This window comes from Mus caroli, unplaced genomic scaffold (assembly GCF_978045245.1).
Source record: "Mus caroli unplaced genomic scaffold, Mus_caroli_1 scaffold_9, whole genome shotgun sequence".
NCBI classification, from domain to species: domain Eukaryota; kingdom Metazoa; phylum Chordata; class Mammalia; order Rodentia; family Muridae; genus Mus; species Mus caroli.
Window position 1 is genome coordinate 21,744,280 of NW_028227264.1, and position 16,481 is coordinate 21,760,760.

The 16,481-nt window shown below is 41.9% G+C and overlaps 1 protein-coding gene across 1 annotated transcript in view; it reads left to right on the forward strand.

The window, feature by feature from the left end:
- Moxd1 (monooxygenase DBH like 1) overlaps positions 1 to 16,481 on the forward strand; it is a 76,848-nt gene that overhangs the window by 55,261 nt on the left and 5,106 nt on the right. The window contains exons 8-10 of the mRNA XM_021174770.2: positions 869 to 1,060; positions 3,142 to 3,201; positions 5,471 to 5,613. Coding sequence (XP_021030429.1) covers positions 869 to 1,060; positions 3,142 to 3,201; positions 5,471 to 5,613 — 395 coding nt within the window. The remainder of the gene's footprint in view (positions 1 to 868; positions 1,061 to 3,141; positions 3,202 to 5,470; positions 5,614 to 16,481) is intronic.

Genomic DNA, 16,481 nt, shown 5'->3' on the forward strand with positions numbered 1-16,481 from the left:
CAAAGCCATTGATGTCATTTGGGCAGGACCTTTGGCTGCCCATTCAGCATGAAAAGGATGTAAGAGAAGAATTAGGGGGGCAGAATGACCTGTGAGGTGATTTCTTCCTTGGCTATTTTTCTTCCTACTTCCTTTGGGCATTTTATGAGTTTTCTTCATTTGTGTGATTTCTTTCTCCTTTTACCTGTCATCTCTGCACTTTTTCATGACTCACTATGTTTTTTTCTGTTTTTCTCTGCTTTATAATTTTTTTCTTTTAAAAAGAAGAAATGTGAAAAACACCATGCACAAGGGAAGCAGTAATCTGCAGGCTTTTCACTACTACCCCCATTAACAGATTTTTCTCTTGAATCAAAGTGTTTCAATATGGGTCGTATTATTTATGAAATATGGGATTCTGTGACCGTACAATGGTGAAGTGGAAAGAACATGTTCTGCTCAGCCAGTTAGACCCTGATTCAAATTACCATGACAACACATAGAGGCTGCAGAACCAGGGCAAAACACTTAATTCCACTCGGAAAGATGCTTTCTTTTATAGGGGAAAGTGGGACCAGGTTTTCTTTTGGAGAGTTTGCATTTAGCAGTTATTGACCTGCTGTTGTAATCTTTTCACTGGGGTCATTGTCTGACTTTTCATCGCCCAGAGGAAGAGGAGAGAAAACTAAGTCAGTGTGGCTTGTTATCTTTCCAGTCCTTCTTCTGGAATGCTGGTCACAGAGAAGTCAACAATCCAAGTTCAAGGTGTTTGGCACCTTGGGGTTTCACTTAAATTGCTTCATCTTTTTGTTCATTGTACCTCAAGTATGCCTGAATTGTCTGAGCATGCCCTCCAGTAGCTAATCAGGTCTTCCTCCCTGTCCTGCAGGCCCTGGGAGCTGAGAAACCAAGTGGAATCCACGTGTTTGCGGTTCTTCTCCATGCTCACCTAGCAGGCAAAGGCATCAGGCTGCGTCATTTTCGAAAAGGAGAGGAAATGAAGTTGCTGGCTTATGATGACGATTATGACTTTAATTTCCAGGAGTTTCAGTATCTGGGGGAAGAGCAAACAATCTTACCAGTACGCATGTGTGTTCGTCTCTAGAGACTGTCATGAAGTTTAGCTCCCAAGATGCAGTAGGGCTCCTGCTAGCCAAGAGAATTGCTCACTCACAGTCTTAAAGCCACCCACTGTGGGTGTTGCTTACATCAGAGTCGGGAATGTGTTTGATCTGCTTCCCAAACTAGAAACTTGCTTTTCTTACCATTCCCTTGGGGCAATGCAAGTTCTTGATGAAAGAAAGAAAGAAAGAAAGAAAGAAAGAAAGAAAGAAAGAAAGAAAGAAAGAAAGAAAGAAAGAAAGAAAGAAAAGAAAGGTCAACTGAAGAGTGCAGATTCAGATCACTGGCTTGGGAGCCTTTAAGTTGCAATTATGATAATGGCAAGATTGCCCTTTATGATGTGCCATCTTGAAGAGGGGACACATTTTATTAGTTTTCTTAGAGTGAACGATGAACCTAGGATAAGTCTGCCAGAAGAGCAGAGCTGGAGAAATGGCTCAGTGGGTAAGAGAGCTTGCTCTGCCAACATGAGGGCTTGAGTTCAAATCTTCAGCAACCTTGTAGGAACGTAGTTCTGAGTCTATGACCTGTGTGTTGGGGGAGAAAGTTGTGAGGGTCAGCCACCACCAACACATGCGTGTGTGTGCGTGCGTGTGTGTGCGTGTGTGTGTGTGCGTGTGTGTGTGTGTGTGCGTGTGTGTGTGCGTGTGTGCGTGTGTGCGTGTGCGTGTGTGCGTGTGTGTGTGTGTGTGCGTGTGTGTGTGTGTGCGTGTGCGTGTGCGTGTGTGTGTGTGTGTGTGTGTGCGCATTCCTTTTTGCGTTGTGAGTCAAGTTGTATCAATACTTAGGGTTAGGGTGAAAGATGAGAATTGTATGTCTTACAATAATGGAAGTTTTCATTTTCCCTTTAGTTTTATAATGCATTGTCTCCCTTCTATGCCCACCAGGCTCAGTAGTCATACAAATTCCTATCCTTAGACTATTAAAAGTTAGATGTTCACACACTTTGTTAGATGATCATGACACACAAGGCTTGCTGTAGAGTTTTTAGAAGTTATGAGCTGTCAGGAAGAAGACAATCTTTTGGAGGACACTGGAAAAAACAGAAGTAACTAATGGAGAAAGAGGGACCTATGTGTTTTTTTAATGATCATACTTTACTGTAACTTGTATACCTCAGCAGGCATAAGATGTTTTGAGAAGGAATATTTCGTTGCAATTCCCTCCACACTCTCCTTTCACTCCTTGTGTTGGTCTCACAGCTGGCTATCCTAGCCCATCTCTTCCTAACTGTGATGTATACTTATGCTGGGCTCAGGGCTGGGCAAGCTGAGAAACTTCAGGTGCAATGCAGAAAACCCAGGGGTTGGGGCCAGAGATGCCTGCCTCCGGCCCGTGTACTTAGAGGGTTCTTCTCTTTCTCCTTGTATCACGTAGGCCCTAAGAATTAGACTTGATAGCAAGAGCTTTAATCCACTGAACCATCTTCTCACTGGCCCTTTAAGTCTGCTCTCCAAAGTGAAATGATACCAGCAGAAATATCTTATCTACATGGTGGAAAGCTATATAAAAAAAATCATCATTTTTTTAATGTGTGCTGTAACGCTCAAAAAGTTGGAAAGCCCTAAACCAATAAATTACCCTTAATGTCTAAGGAAGTAAGACTGTAACTAAAGAGCTTTAAGGATGTTAATTGATATGTATGTAAGCGCAGTACAATTGTGCCTAATATTTCACTAAATAATTATCTCCACTAAAGTCTAAATACTAATTATGACATCAAGTGTCCTCATAACAGCTGTGTAAAGTAAGTGCTATTTTACTCACTGGGCTCAGATACACAAATTGTATCCAGATTTTTTAGTTTCTTATCTAGTTGTCAGTCTGGAATACTGAAGAGTCTGGTCTGAACTCGGAGGGTCCTCTTGTTTGCTTGCTTTCTGAGTGTTTTAACAAACAAGTTAAGCAGGGCAGAGTCTTCTGAATCCATCTGCTTCATGTTCTCCCTCACACAGTAAACATACATTGTTTGTCTAAGGATGGCTTAGATAAGCAAAGTGGTCTAAAATCCTAACCTGAAGGCTCTTGCTTTTGTTCCAGGGTGATAACCTGATCACTGAATGCCGGTATAACACCAAGGACCGAGCTGTGATGACTTGGGTAAGAAAATGTTAGTCTTAGAATTCATTTTAAGACAGGAAGAAATAACATTTGATTGTAAAAGAAGTAAAATAAAAAGCAAAGTCCATTCCTATCTTGAAACAAAACCCTGAACTACTTCAGCATGAAGCATCATTAGGTGAACTGAGAACTCTGTTAGTGCTTTATCAGGCTTCAAAACCCCAGTGGCACCGTGGCGATAACCGTGGTGTAATTTACTGGTGCTTTGCGGAAGCTTCCCTTCTTTATCTTTTACTTTGTCCCCATCAAATAGACAAGGCATTAGCTCATCTCTGTATCAGTTGGGCCTACTTGGGTGTTTATTTAGATAAATCCGGACTTCAAAAAGAAGAAGGGAGCATATGAACTCGGAGCTTCTGGCCCAAAGAGAAATGTGGGTCCCCACAGATTTATTGGGGACTTCTGGCAAGCTTTCACGAAATGGATATTCTTGCCTTGCTCAGTCCCTTCTAGGAACACAAGTAGAGGTCATCTCCCTCCAGCTTGTTCTATGAAGGGAAAATCTTCGATCTAAAGCTATATACTAAGGCATGAGCCAGGGCAATGTATACCTCTGGCAAAATATTGACAGATTGCATCCTGTTTTACGTAAAAATCTATGGTTATAACTGATTTGGGTTTAGATAAAGAATATATAAAATCGAATTAAATCAGAAAATATATCCTGCCATCCCATGTTAAGCGATTGAAAGAAGAAGATATGATTTCTCCAAAAGAGGCAGAGAAAAACTTCCTAAAACTTCAGCCTATCCCAGGGGGAGGAAAAGGTCATAGCCAGGAATAGGAGAGAACTGCCTGACCCAGAGCCAAGGTGACTCCGATCAAATCTGCTGTCAATGTTAAATTAAAAATATTTGCTCACAATTGTAAAGAATGCAAGGACAACAAACCTACAATCCTACATTTGTGAATGTGGGTGAGGGTTCACGACAGGGCATTTGGATAAGTGAGGCGTTGTGGGGGTTTTTGATTTAAGTATGGCGGCATGATTGAAGACTGCCCATAGTAAGAAAAATAAACGTGTCCTTTTACAAGTTTCTTTTCCTCTCTGTTATCCTGATTATTTCTACCAATCAAATTTTAAGTTCCTTAATTCTTCCCTAGGTCATAGCAAATGTGCTGTTGAGTGCTTTCCATGGGTGTTTCCGTGGACCTTCTCATGGACAGTCCATGGACAGTCCGTGGAGTGGATGTCCTGTGGGTGTTCCTGTGGGCACTCATAGGGACAGTTTACTCCATTTTGTACTTTCAGAGCTTAAAGTCCCACCTTTTGGGTTTTCTCTTTCCAGTGCCACTTCTGAAGTCTTCCCTCATTTTGACCGCATTTGCCTTCAATTACTTGGCCTTTGATAACTCTAACATCTGTATTGTCTTTCAGTGTGTGACTAATGACTTCTTTGTCTTGAGTAAATATCACAGTTTACCGTTTCTTTAATAATTTTTGGTTGAAAACTGGACAATAGAAAATGTTGAGGCACCTCCAGGTTCCTCAGATAGCTGAAGTTTTGACTAAAACAAGGTGGAATATCACATGTTGCCTGTCACCACTATGGCACATGGTTGCTGATAATAATATACATAATTGATATATACATAATGATAATATCACAGGAAATTCAGTTCAGCTAAGAAACCACTCCAACAATACATGGGAGGAAGATGCAGGAGGATAAGAAATTCAAAGGAGCCTGACCTTCACAAGACCCTCTCTCTCCCTCACAACCCTGAATAATTCCATCAAAGGGATTTCTTAACATGGGCACATCACCAGGAAACTCTGAGATCTCTACTGCAGCATGGTTTATATCAGAGCAATAGAACTCTTAAGGGCTTTAATAGGTTATCTAGGAAAGGGACCTCTTAAAGAGTTAGAGATAATACTAATATTTAATGTTTCAATATATTTTGAAAGTTAAGAGTTTTGTTAATTATCAGTTTTCAAGCCAGCTATTTAGAGGCAGAGGTAAAAGGATTGTAGGTTCATGGACAGCCTGAGAAACTTAGTGAAACCCGGTGTTAAAACGTGTTAGAAAGAGGCTGGATCAAGAGCTTAGCAATAGTATTGGTTTGTCCAGCAACTCTGAGGCCCAGATTTGACCCTCAGTACCACAAGAAATAACAAAAATAGGCCTCTCCTTGCAAATGATAACAATTGAATGCATTTCAGAATTGAGTGGATCTGTGTGACACTGTCACCTTTGTCTTCTGTGTCTGAGAACTCTGCAAAATAAAATATCTCATTTTTCAGGGAGGACTAAGCACCAGGAATGAAATGTGTCTCTCATACCTTCTTTATTATCCAAGAGTTAACCTGACCCGGTGCTCCAGCATCCCAGACATCATGGAACAGCTGCAGTTCATCGGCGTGAAGGAGATCTACAGACCTGTCACGTGAGTGGCGATGGACTATGGGCTTCCAAGAGTGGCTCCTGTCTTCTTCTTCTTTTTTTTTTAAAGATTTATTTATTATATATGTGAGTACACTGTAGCTGACTTCAGACACCCCAGAAGAAGGATCAGATCTCATTACGGATGGTTGTGAGCCACCATGTGGTTGCTGGGATTTGAACTCGGGACCTTCAGAAGAGCAGTCAGTGCTCTTAACCACTGAGCCATCTTTCCAGCCCGGCTCCTGTCTTCATACTGAGACAACTATCATATTATAACCATTTTATGTGCTGCCCCTTTGGATTGCTTGGCACTCAGGAGACCAAGTAACCTTGGTTGCCATGTCCAGGGCCCTACAAAACAGCCTTGCAATCAGCAGTTGCTAGGAAGACCTAAGCCATTAGCTGAACTCCTGGGTAAGTTATTACAAAGAAATGATACAAAGGAAAAGCAAAGTTCAAAGCAGCCAAACTAGCAGCGACCTCTCTGGGTTGCCACACAGAGTGCACAGCCAATTGAGATGATGTCTCTGAATTAGGGTCTCTTAGAAAAGCTCTGTAGAGCAGCTGTGCCAGGCCTTATCCTTGGGATGCTCCCTGTAGTGCAGTCTGCCTAATGCATGCCCAATTTGCTGACTTGATAATAGAAAGCAAGCATTCAGCACAAAGCACATCGACTATAGTGCCGAGGTATGCTGAGCCTTCTGATAACTTATATCACCTTAGGGAATTCTCAACTATTTAAGTTCCTAGGCAACAGCCGAAAACGAGCCTTGCAAGCAGGCTTTCTCACTTTAGATAGGGCCTTCCTACAGGACTTGGGTTGGCTTCAAATGTGTGATCCTCCTGGCTCTGCCTCCCAGGTTCTGGGATTCTGGTTGTGGGCTTCCATATGCAGGTAAGATCATGATTAGGAAGGCAGCAGATTCAGGCCTGCTCCGTAAACACTGTGTGTTCATATCAGAGAAGCTCGTATGATTAAATACAAAGATTATTCTTTTCTTCTTAAGGTTATATTCTAGACTTTGGGAGGGATATAAGAGACAAAATGGATGGACATTAAATTTGAAATAGTAGTAGATATATTAAAATGGTGAGAAGAAGGAAGCGAGAGAGTAACTGGCTAGCAGAAGAGTCAGAACCTTTCATGGAAGATGGTATTTGATCAGGACCCTGCAGGTCGAGGAGCCAACAACAGGAAGATAGTCAAGGGCATTGGATGCAGAGAGAAAAGAGAATAGTGTGTGTGTGTGTGTGTGTGTGTGTGTGTGTGTGTGTGATGAGTCTGCGGGTTTGAGCAAGAGGGTGCCTTTGGCTAGCACAGAGTGAAGTACGGCAGAGACTGTAAAGAGGCAGGGTTAGGAGTAGACTGGGCCACAGAGACCACTATATAGTAGTACAAAAAGAAGCCAACATGGCTATGACCCTTTGGCTAGGCCTGCACTGGCTCTCACTCTTCCTAATGCTGCCACCCTTTAATACATTTCCTCATGTCATGATAACACCCAACCATAAAGTTATTTTGTTGTTACATCATAACTGTAATTTTGCGACTCTTGTGGATCATAATGTAAATATCTGATATGCAACCTCCAAGGGGGTTGTGACTTAAGGATTGAGAACCACTGGGCTAAGGTGACAAGAAAAGACTGTAGAAGGATAAGATGGGAAAGAGTGAGTCAGGAATTTACTGTGATTGGTCCCTGAAAGCCAAGAGCACCTCGGGCCTAGGTGGTGGCACTAGTTTTGACAGGAGAAATGTTGCTACGTTCAGGTGTCCAGTTGAAAGTGGCCCCCGCATGGCTAGTTAGCTGAGTGCATCTGAGGGAGCAGCAGGAGGAAGAGGAAGAAGAGCTCAGGGAGCCGCATCAGGACACCCGGCATGGTGGAATGATGTCAAGGATACATTACAGGAGACGATGAAAAGGAGTCTGTGTTCTCTGAGACATCAGCACAAAGCAGGAGGATAGTTGATGGGAATTCAGAGACAATGTAATTTGTCTTAACAGGAAGATCTTTCTGATAATTAAAATGAGAAAGACTTATGCAAGTTAGAGAAAACTATGCACAGACTTCTGAGAGCTTTTTAAAGAACAGGATAAAAATAAAAAACACTCAATGAAGACATGATGATATACAGAAAATACAAACACAATCTAATTTATGTTCCAAATAACACAAGGATCAGAATCTGTGAACTAAGTACTTTATTGTTGATCATGTATAGACATGTTTTCTTCTGTTCCTTTCCGAGCTATGCTGTGATCATGAGAGCACAAGGCATATTCTAGTGATCACAAAACATTTGTATTTGTTACTTAGTAACAGTTGTTACTAAGTATGCTCACATACATGGCTTAGTTTAACCTCTGTTGGCAACAGGACTTGGAACAGCTCTGTAGAGGAGAGGACAGAAACTAAGAGACTACTCAATACGACACAGTAGGTCATAAAAGAAAGAGTGTTCACAGTCTATACCAGGACGAACTTTCTGAATGATTAAACCTTTCAAAATGAAAGATTATGATATAATTACACAAAAGTACATAGGATCAATAAGATATTAATAGATGTTAGAGCAACACACAAAATATGATTCTAAAAAACACTGAGATAGGGAACAATGAGAAGACTTGGTGGGAACAAGCACTTGCCACCAGGTCTAAGAACCTACATCCAACCCCTGGAAGTGTAAGGGCATGATTTGTTTAAATATTTTGATTGTTGGGGTTTGGCGTGTGTGTGTGTGTGTGTGTGTGTGTGTGTGTGTGTGTTCATGTGTACATGTTGGGTGTGTTGCAGTGCTAGAGATCAAATCCCGAGGCTGGCATAGGTAGGCAAGTGCTGCGCCATTGTTTTACATCTCCAGCTTCCCAAATATTGGTATCCTATTGTTTTTCAATTTAAGTAGATTTTTTTTCTCTTTACTTTTTACACACTAAACAGGAAATGTGTGTGTGTGCCTGTGTGTGTATGTGCCTGTGTGTGTGTGTGCCTGTATGTGTGTGTGTCTGTGTGTGTGTGCCTGTGTGTGCATGTGTGTGTGTGTGTGTATGTGCCTGTGTGTGTGTATGTGCCTGTGTGTGCGTGTGTGTATGTGTGTGTATGCCTGTGTGTGTGTGTGCCTGTGTGTGTGCATGTGTGTTTAACAAAGACATAAGAACCAAATGGTCATAGATTTACAAATGAACTGATGCTTCTTTTTCTTTTTCATTTTTTCTTTTATTGGATACTTGCTTTATTTACATTTCAAATGTTATCCCCTTTCCAGTTCTCCCCTCCAGAACTCCGTATCCCATCCCCCCTCCCTCTACCGCTATGAGGGTGTTCCCCTATCCATCCACCCAAACCCACCTTCCCACCCTAGCATTCCCCTAAACTGGGGCATCGAACCCGCTCAGGCCAAAGGGCCGCTCCTCCCACTTATGTCCAACAAGGACATCCTCTACCACATATTCGGTCTGAGCCATGGGTTCCTTCATGTGTACTCTTTGGTTGGTGGTCCAGTCCCCAGGAGCTCTGGGGGGTTGGCCAGCTGACGCTGTTGCTTCCCCCATGGGGCTGCAACCTGCCTCAGATCCTTCAGTCCCTTCTCCATGCATGCAGTCCAATGGTTGGCTGCAATCATCCACCTCTATATTTGTCAGGCTCTGGCAGAGACTATTGGGAGACAACCATATCAGACTCCTGTCATCAAACACTTCCAAGCATCCACAATAGCATCCAGGTTTGGTGACTGTATATGGGATGGATCCCCACATGGGGCAGTCTCTGGATGACCTTTCCTTCAGTCTCTGCTCCACACTTTATTTCCATATTTCCTCCTGTGAGTAATTTGTTCCCCCTTCTAAGAAGCACTGAAGCATCCACACTTTGGTCTTCCATCATCTTGAGCCTCATATGGTCTGTGAATTGTATCTTGGGTATTCTGAACTTTTGGGCTAATGTCCACTTATCAGTGAGTGCATACCATGTGTGTTCTTTTGTGACTGGGTTTCCTCACTCAGGATGATATATTTACACAATGGAGTACTACTCAGCTATTAAAAGCAATGAAATTTTCAGGCAAATGGATGGAACTTAAATGGATGCTTCTTGCTTCATCCTCTATGCTCACCTTGGAGCATCTCCACAGACTCTCTCATTGCCTGATGGGCTTTGCCAATACCCCTAATTTCTATCTTCCCAGGAAATGGATTTTTTACCACTTGGAACAGCAGGGAAAATTACCCTGCAAAACAAGGCTAGCGGGGTGGGCTATCATTACCCAGAAAAATAACATTTTATTTTGTGTTCAAATTTATTTTTAAAACAATGAGAAGAGGACCTCTATTCTAAAATGAGATGTTTCAATTTTAATAAATATTCTTTAACTGAGTTCATCATCATTCAGACATAAGTAATAGTGAAGGCAAAACCAACTAAGTGCAGGATTACAGTCCAGAAGGTAGGACACGGGTTAGATGCCTTGTGATCGCTACTTTGATTAAAATGATGTACTAATAACTCTTTAGGATCCAGTGCTAGAAAAAGAGTACACTTCATCATGTCGCCCCAACTCCTCTCTTCTGTGCTTTTAATATCTTGATGGACTAGACAGGATGTTCTTTGTAAACATTTTGTAGCAATCTTGCGACTTAGATGGTGGTTTGATATCAAAGTTGAAGCATTCACATCTTGACTCATTTTACTGTTTATTCTGGGGGAGGGGAGGGATGCAGTTTCTTTTTGCCTTCTACAGAGCTGGCAAAGCACAAGGAAAATCAAAGCACTCACAATGATAAGATCAAGGGTAGATGATAAACGTGCACGGTCTGTGGTCCCACACACCAGCTTTATATATGTACTGCGGGGAGGCTGTGACCAGAAATGAGGGGAGGTTTGGCCGGAAATGAGGGGAGGCTGTGATGGGAAATGAAGGGAGGCCGTGACCGGGAATGAGGGGAGGTTTTATCTGGAAATGAGAGAAGGTTGTGATCAGAAAGGTGAAGAAGCTGTGAAAGGAAATGTGGAGAGGCAGTGACCAAAACTTCCCTAGATTGTCAGTTCTGGAATTGAGAGGCATTTATAGGTGGTTAGAGGCTTGAACTCACACAAGCTTCCTATAAAGAACCAAGCATGGCAGAGCATTTGTTTCAAAAGAAGGCCGAAGCAATCAGCTCAACAATTGTCCCAAATAAACAATTCGGGCATCACCCGTCTGTTACTACAGCTTCTTTGTTATATGGATAACGATATGAAGATGAGTAGAATAAATTTAAAAGTGACAGTTTGAGCCCTTCTCAAACAAAAGCTAACTGGTTATAATTTTGTTTCCATCTATCTGAACAAAGAAGCTGAATTAAAATAGAACTTTGTTGAATCAAAGATATTTTGCTGTTGTCCTAACTCTCGGATGTTATTAGATAAGGGGGATTGAAGCAATCCTAGAGACATTAAGGTATCACAACAAATTTTTGTCACAAGTTTCACTTTTGGGACATACAAAGTGATAATGTGCCTTCTACAGTCTCATTTCCCACACCTTATGTCGATAATTTGCAACTTTTGTATTTTCAAGATGTTTCATTTTCCATTTAATAATGAAACAAACATTGCTACAATAGTTACCATATGTATTTAAACCAATCCAGTGATTTGTTTTTTATTATTTTTTAATTATGTGTATGGGGGAGGTTACGTACACATGAATGTAGATGGTCACACAGGGCAGAGGCATCAGATCCCCCTGAGCTGAGTTAGAGGCAGCTGTGCAGTGTGAGACTTGGATGCTGGGAATACAACTTGGGTCTTCTGAAGAGCAATACATACTCTCGACCACTGAGCCATCTCTCCCCCTCTTTCCTGTAGGGTGTAAGTTGTACCACATGATTTTCTTTAGCCTTGTGGTTTCAAGGTTCCCCTCTCTTTTCTTGCTTATTCTGAGGGCTCTGTCCAAAACCTCATCAAACATATTTGAACCTAGGCTTTCTTCTCACCATACCACAGCTGAAGGGTTAGATGACTCATTTTCTGTACACATACTTTCATATTTTGAGGGGAAAGGGTTGTGGAGTGGGACTGGATGCTCCCCGGTTCAATGTGTACATTGTTTCTGTCTTGGCTTCATTACTTCTGATGGAAGCTGCCTTAACTTTGGGGGGCTGAATCACTTTCATGGGGAACATGTCAGCTTTGGACAGGGTTGTCCAGTCTCTTGCCACCCTGGAGCCTGCCTCCTGTCTGGGAGACTCCAGCTGGCGGTGTTCTTTCCAGTCATTCACAAGAACATATGAGCAGATTAGGAGACACTATTGAGATCAGCTTGTGACGGTCATGGCGTGGTGTTCCATCTTGGTTTTGTTTTCTGCTGGATGACCTGCTTCCAGCTGCCGTGTTTATCTTTTATGTCAATCGCTTGAGGCAGCATTTAAAATTAAGGTGTGCCAATTTTAAATGCAATCTTAGAAAATGTCATCAATGTCATACCCATCCTGTCTAATTAGAACATGAAGAGGTTTGGCGATCCTACCTCCTCCATAAAGTTCTGGGAAGCTGAATGTGTGTGTGTGTGTGTGTGTGTGTGTAAATTTGTTATTTCCTATATTTTTTATGCAAGTACAGTTATGGCATGTGCTTCTGTGTCTGGCTCCTTTATGAAGAACGCTTCTGAGATTTGTCCCTGTTTGTGGAGGTATCAGTCAGTGTCTTTTCCTTACTGAGTAATATTCCCAGAGTGGATACATCCCCTGCATGCCTGTCACTATGGAAACACAGTTCCAGTGAGCTGTAAACGTTCACACCACATCAAGGGCTACTGGGACCAACTGCACCCCTTCCCAACCTGCCTGCCTGTCCCTTGTTTGGTATGTTGCATCCTCAGACCATTCTACAGCTAATCTTCAGAAGTACAGCAAGAAAGATCGTTCCCTGGAGTCACCTGTGAGTCTGTCTGTGAGATTCCTTTTTACTTTTTAATACATGTTTTGTATATTGTCCGATTGGATTGTTTATTTTCTTATTGAATTATAAGCGCTCTTTATATTGTGGCTATTCATCGTTAGACACTGAGCCAGAGGTCATTTCTCTATATATTCCGTTCTATCTATAGTTTCATTTTCATTGTTTCACTGTGATGGTCAAGGTTCTGTCTGTCATTTTGTGTCTCGTTTTGACTTTTGAAATCGCCTCCATGCAATCTTTGTAAACTGTACATCATTTTCCTCTTTGAAACTTTATAGTTTCCCTTTCACATTTTGACAGACGATTCATTTTGATTATATTTTCTTATAGAATAAGGCAAATTTAAAGCGCGTTGGTTTTCAAAGAACCATTTTGTATCTTTAAGTTTTCCAAACCCTACTTTCAATGATGGTTCTTAAATGCTTTAATCTTCTATGTAACCCACCACCCACCAGAGGTTGTGGGAAAGAAGGATGCTGGGTGGGGGAAGTGGACCTGTTTAGAAATGTTCTCAGCAACTCAACTTCCATCTGTGTTGTCTGGAAATTGGCAGTTCAGTTCACAGGTTTGCAGGTGGCAAAGCTCGACTCACTCTCAAACAGCTCACAGGTACACCAGCCATCCAGTTCGGTAGAGTCTGGTTAGCAACAGTGGCGGCACTGCCTAGCAGAGACAGCCTGGCCTCAGCCTTTGGCTCAAGCCAGCAGGAGGGACCAGGGAGGAACACCAAGAGAAGCTTTTGGCTGTGTCTCTCTCAGGGAAGCAAAGGTCAGTGAAGAAGGGAGTCCCACAAGCAACAAGAATTGCACAGCTAGCTGTACCAGCAAGCCAAGCTCTGTCTCTGTTGCTCCATGGAGTCCCATTATACCCTCCAAACATCACGTTTGCCTTGTCTCAGCACGGGTCTTGCCTGAGCAAGTGCATCCAATCAGCCCAAGTCCTTGGAAACAGCAACAAACTGCAGCACACCACCAGAAGTTTTTGGTGCGTTTCTCTCTAATGCCTCCCGACAAATGCAGCTCAACTACACAATGTAAGGCAGAGCATACTCGTGTGGTTAGCAAAGAGTCCTTCATCACGTGTCCTTTCACGCGCTCGCTTTAGCAGAACATCCTCTCTCCTGTGTCTGCTTCAGCCAAATGATCCTTATGAGTCTGCCTTAACCTTTCACACCTGTGTCCACTTTAACAAAATATTCCTTCATGTGTTTGCCCAGCAAAACACCATCCAACTGACTTTTCAAAGAACCTTTAAGTTTCTGTTTTACTATTTAGTGAAAGAAAACTGCCTTTAAGGTATTTTTCAGTGTGTGTGTGTGTGTGTGTGTGTGTGTGTGTGTGTGTGTGTGTGTGTGCAGGGGTTAGTTATTTCCTTCCACCTCGTGAGCCCCAGGGATAGAATTTACATTGTAAGGCTTGGTGAGAGGCATGTGTGCCCTGAACCATCTTGCAGTCTTGAAACCCACCTTTTTACCATGAAATTTGGAATTTCAGTTATTTGATGATACGTTGACTCTGGAGGGGACTCTATTTAATGGCTGTGTATGTATGGTACTTCAGTACCACATTTGATTATTATAGATTTAAGTAGCAAAATAAAGTCCGTAAACTCCTATTTGTTGTTACCCTTTTCCAAATTAATTTGATACTCTAGGTTCATTATATTTTTATAGAGATGATTAGGACAATCTGTTAGTTTCTTAAAACAAATAACCAAACAAAAACCTACAAACCCTACTTGGATATGCTATAGAAATCTCAGGGCACGCAGAAGGAAACCACTAGCCACCAAATAAAGACTAGACATCCCCAATTAGCAATCTAACATCCCCTGTTTCCAACCCTGGACAAGAAGTTTAAGAAACAAAGAAGCGAACAAGCATTAAAGACCAGCGAGGATTCATGCGGTGTAGGGAGCCCTCTGCGAACATGAAGTGCTGCACTCATTCAAGCACTTTATCACTTTCTCATTTTCCTCAGTTCTGTCTTATAGTTTCTAATGTAAATGTCTCTCACCTGTTTTGTAAATAATATTTTAATACCTTCCTGTGCTAATCTTGTAAGCTGACTCTCTGCAATTTTCAAAGCGTGGTGTTTCTCTAAATTGTCTATAGATTAAGCTTATCTTTATGTAGTTGTTCACATGCTTAATAATTTCAGACTGTCTCTGACTCTTTAATAGCCTCGTCAGTGTGACTGGTCAGGATGTTTAGGACCATGGATGCAGCTTGACTACTGAGGCCTGCCCCGGTCGCAGGTGTCTCAGTTGGATCCCTGAATACCTGACCTGTGTCATCAGCAAATACCTCCACTCTAACTAGTTGGAACTTAAAAGATCTACCAGCTCTGGGAGCTCTCCAATTTTTTTTTTTTAAATATTTCCCTAGTTCCTCTTTGCCTATCTTGTGCGATTTCATCCTAAATCTAGTCGGCTCATTACTCAAGCCCGCACTTAGTTGTGCTTAATATGGACTTAAAGAGCAATCTGTGTGCCAGCAGGCCCCCTGTTCTCTACATGGAAACTCCTATCACCTCTGACTCCCTTAACTCTGATTTTTGTCTCTTGAATTCCTTGAGATGGTCCTTTTATTGTTGGAAATTCTCCTTTCTGTATTGTGATCCGAGGAGTGCTCACAGGCAGAACTCTGGAATGAACACAGCGTTCAGACGTGACATGTCTTCATTTGCTCTGCATCAGAGTTTTCTCATGCCTGTTTCCCAGTCTCCTAAGCCAGGCACTCTGTACCGCTCTGTTCATGAGTTGTTGACGCCCCCTGCCCCGCCCCCCACAGTAAGCTGGTGTTAGCTGCTCCGTGTGGCCAGGAGTGAAAGTTTATTAATGAACATTTTGTTTGCTTTACTAATTTTTGACCATATGTTTATTTGTGCTATAGAAGGCAGTCTGTAGTGCTATTCATTCAGCTGTATGGACCTGGGACTGCTTCTTGGCTGGGATTACCCACTTCCCTTCCTTCTCCCCACACCTCTTCCTGCTCCTAAGAACGACTCCAGCGGGAAGACCTTTAAAAGAACAGTGTGGTTCCAGGCAGATAAGAAGTCTAACAACTCACACATATAGGATATTTTCTTCCATCTGGTTTTATATTGGAGCAGGAAAGCCATGTCTAAAGTCATTAAAATTTAAATGCTTCCCTGAGTCAACTGAATTTACAAATAAAATTGTTAATGTTATGCAGAAAAATATTAAAATACAAAATTAAAAAATTAAAATATTGTGTGTTGCTGTAAATTTTGCTGTGCTATAAGACAAGCATACCTCAGAGTTTAATCTCAAGTTACAAAGGAAAATGATCTGTCAGTACTAAAATATAGTATTAACACAATTTGTTCAAATCAACTACAGTGATTATTGGTATTGTTTCCTTACTTATAAGTGTGTCTGGGTAGACACACCCAGTACTTACTTGGGTTTTTTAGTTTCTGTAAGATTCTCCCTTCTTCTAACTTGACCCTACCCCAGTGATAGCAGGGGCATACATTATTCTTCGTTTGTTTATTTGTTTTTTGTTTCCAAGATAGAGTTTCTCTGTGTAGTCCTGGTTTGCTCTGTAGACCAGGATGGCCTCGAACTCACCTCCCAACTCACCTTGCTGGGATAACAGGCAAGGTCCACCAAACCCAGTCGGTACTTGTTACTTTCAGGGTGAATGTTTCTGCTAGAAGGCATAGACTTTTTTTTCAAGCAAATAATTAGCATATTTGCTTTTGTAAGGCTTCTCTCCTTCTCTCATGGTTCTGTAGGGATTTGAATTGTGCTCTTAGAGAAGCTGGAAAGGTTAGAGGTGACCAAAAGGACATTTATTACCAGGGGTGGAGAGAGGCAAAGTATGTGGCAAAGAGGCTCAGGGAGACTAGTACTGCATTTTCAGATTCAGTCTTCAAGCATCATTTCCAATGCATAAACCATTGG